The sequence below is a fragment of the Nanorana parkeri genome, unplaced genomic scaffold, assembly GCF_000935625.1.
Source record: "Nanorana parkeri isolate BGI_ZX_2015 unplaced genomic scaffold, ASM93562v1 scaffold3616, whole genome shotgun sequence".
Lineage (NCBI taxonomy): Eukaryota > Metazoa > Chordata > Amphibia > Anura > Dicroglossidae > Nanorana > Nanorana parkeri.
In genome coordinates, this window is record NW_017309884.1 from 4,214 (window position 1) to 6,816 (window position 2,603).

The 2,603-nt window shown below is 49.1% G+C and overlaps 1 protein-coding gene across 1 annotated transcript in view; it reads left to right on the forward strand.

The window, feature by feature from the left end:
* Window positions 1-2,121: 2,121 nt before the first annotated feature.
* The window catches only part of RHPN1 (rhophilin Rho GTPase binding protein 1), a gene marked incomplete at both ends in the record, with an annotated part of 23,376 nt that continues 22,894 nt past the window's right edge, over window positions 2,122-2,603 (forward strand). Inside the window, one exon of the mRNA XM_018575186.1 lies at window positions 2,122-2,280. Coding sequence (XP_018430688.1) covers window positions 2,122-2,280 — 159 coding nt within the window. The remainder of the gene's footprint in view (window positions 2,281-2,603) is intronic.

The window sequence follows — 2,603 nt, forward strand, 5'->3', positions numbered from 1 at the left end:
GAACCTTGGCACTCCAGCTGTTTTGGAACTACAAGTCCCATGAGGCATTGCAAGGCTCTGACAGCCACAGACATAACTCCCAGAGGCAGGTGCATGTTGGGATTTGTAGTTTTGGCACAGCTGGAGTGCCAAGGTTCGCCACCACTGCTCTAGGAGAACTATGGGGAAAAGCCTTAACCCCATAGTTCTCCTTTAACTGGTGGGTTGCGACCTCGTGTTTAATGGGTCGCTGCGTGCCTTCCACTTTTCTAGGTGAGAGGCTCCTCATCCTCCCCCATAGCGCAGCACTGTCAGTCCTCGCACCAAGCAGCCATTCAAAATATGCTGCCCGGCGCCGAGTGTCAGCTTGAGGTGGGGTGAGGTGGAGCTATGGCTGCGAGGGAGCTCCATCCATACCTGCATTGCTTACAGCTCCCTCGTGTCCTGTGGAGGTGCCTGGACCGGAGTGATGTAACATTCAGGCTCCCGGCACCTCTACAGGGTGTGCAAACGGAGCTGTAGAAGTGGATGAACACATGGCTGGAGCTCCGTCACAGCACAGCAGCCCACACTAGACCCCAGTCTGAGGATCCACTCCAGTTCTCGTAAAATAAGCAGACTGGGAGGATTTTTTGTAGTGCGTATGAGAGTGTGAGATTGTGTCTGTGGTTGTGTGTGTCTGTCAGTGTTTTTGAGGGCCCGTTCACACCAGTACAGTGCGTTAATCGCACAGTCTCATGCGATTAATGCGCTGTACCACGCAAACGGACCTACCGCACGTTCTGGTGTGAGAGGTGCATTGCATTGACATTCATTTGAATGGCTCCCCAAACGCATCTCCCATCCACAGTTCTATTGCCCGCGTCGGAACGTGCGGTACCCCAATGCCATTCGATCCATTGCAGTGCAACTTGGGTCACGACTTAATGACCGAGGAGAAATGTGGGTCCTGAGGTTACACAGGTTGAGAACCACTGCTTTAAATGTACACATTATGACCAAACGTATGTGGACACCCCTTTTAATTGAGTTCAGCCGTCTCCAGTGAAGGGTCTTGTTAATGCTACAACATACAAAGACATTTTAGACAATTATGTGCTTCCAGCCTTGTGGCAACTTGGTGAAGACCCATTTCTGTTCCACCATCACTGTCTCCTTTTTACAAAGCCAGCTCCATAAAGACACGGTGTTCACCAGTTTGGTGAAGGCCCTTTTCTGTTCCACCATGACTGTCCCCTGTGTACAAAGCCAGCTCCATAAAGACATGGTGTGAGTAGTCTGGGGTGGAGGAACTTGAGTGTCCTTCACAGAACCCTGACCTCAACCCTACTGAACACCTTTGGGATGAATTAGAATCCAAATTGTGAGCCAGGTCTTCTTGTCCATCATCAGCACCTGGCTTCACAAATTCTCTTTTGGCTGCATAGACACAAATTCCCAGAGCTACCCTCCAAAATCTTGTGGAATGCCTACCCACAAGATTGGTGGCTGTTTTAGCTGCAAATGAGGGCCGCCTCTATATAAATGCCCATAGTTTTGAAATGGGGCGTCCAGCAAGCTGATACAAGTGTGAGGTTGAGGTGTCCATGCACGTCTGACCTATATAGTAGATGTAGATCAAGAGTTGAGTCTCCAATGCACTTAAATATCTACAGATGACCTCAACTTTTTAAAGCTGGTGCCAGATCAGTCCTCTGACGGCACCATTGGTGTCACAAAAGTAAACTTGAACTATCTATAGCGTCCCCAACCATTCTTATTCTGGAATGGGCACACTATTGCTAGTCCTAAGAATAAATAATATCAAAAGTACAAAAACTAGGCTATTGTGCGGCCTTCTGGGCATTTTCGGCCTGCACTTGAGGCCTCCATATTTAGTAAGATGGCCACCATTAGAAAGTTGATATTCGCTATAGGAAATGCGATGGAATTTTGGATAATGGTGGCTACCAGTTGTGGCTCTCCGGCCTCCTAACATCTTGCTGTTGGTAGTTTTACAACTTCCACCGTGAGCTCCGAAACACTTATGTGGCTGAACCCCTTTAATGGTGTCTATCAGAAGAGGACATTGGTGGCCTCACTAGGGTTTCACGATCCTTATAAAAATTCTTGACATGTGCGGTGACCTCTGATATCCACCAGTCAATGATCCCTGTGTGCCACATTGGAGTATGCTCATTGTTCCGAAACGTTTCTAAAATTAACACTGCCCTCATTGTCACCCGAGTTAATCCCGGCGGTTGTCAAGAGTTCGGCCATGTCATCGCCTCGCCTTCCTCCTCCTGGAGGGACCGGCTTTTGGTAACGGATCTCTCCATCCAGCTAAGAGTTTTCCGTTTTGTTTGTGACGGCCTCACGCAGTGTCTGTTATTTCATATCGGCACATAAAACATTCAGGACGAGGGAACACAACGTCGGGCCCCGGCGATGATGACTGTCGCCTTGTGTTTTACACACAGATAACGCACACACAAAGGCCCGGAGACGTGACTCATCTCTGCCCAGAAGCTGCCTGAAGCTTTTCATCTCCGGGGCCCTTTGTGTGGCAGAATGCCGTGAGCAGGGGATGCTTTGTCTTCCATCAATGCCACCCTCATACAAAAGAAGACAATATATCCCCCCCC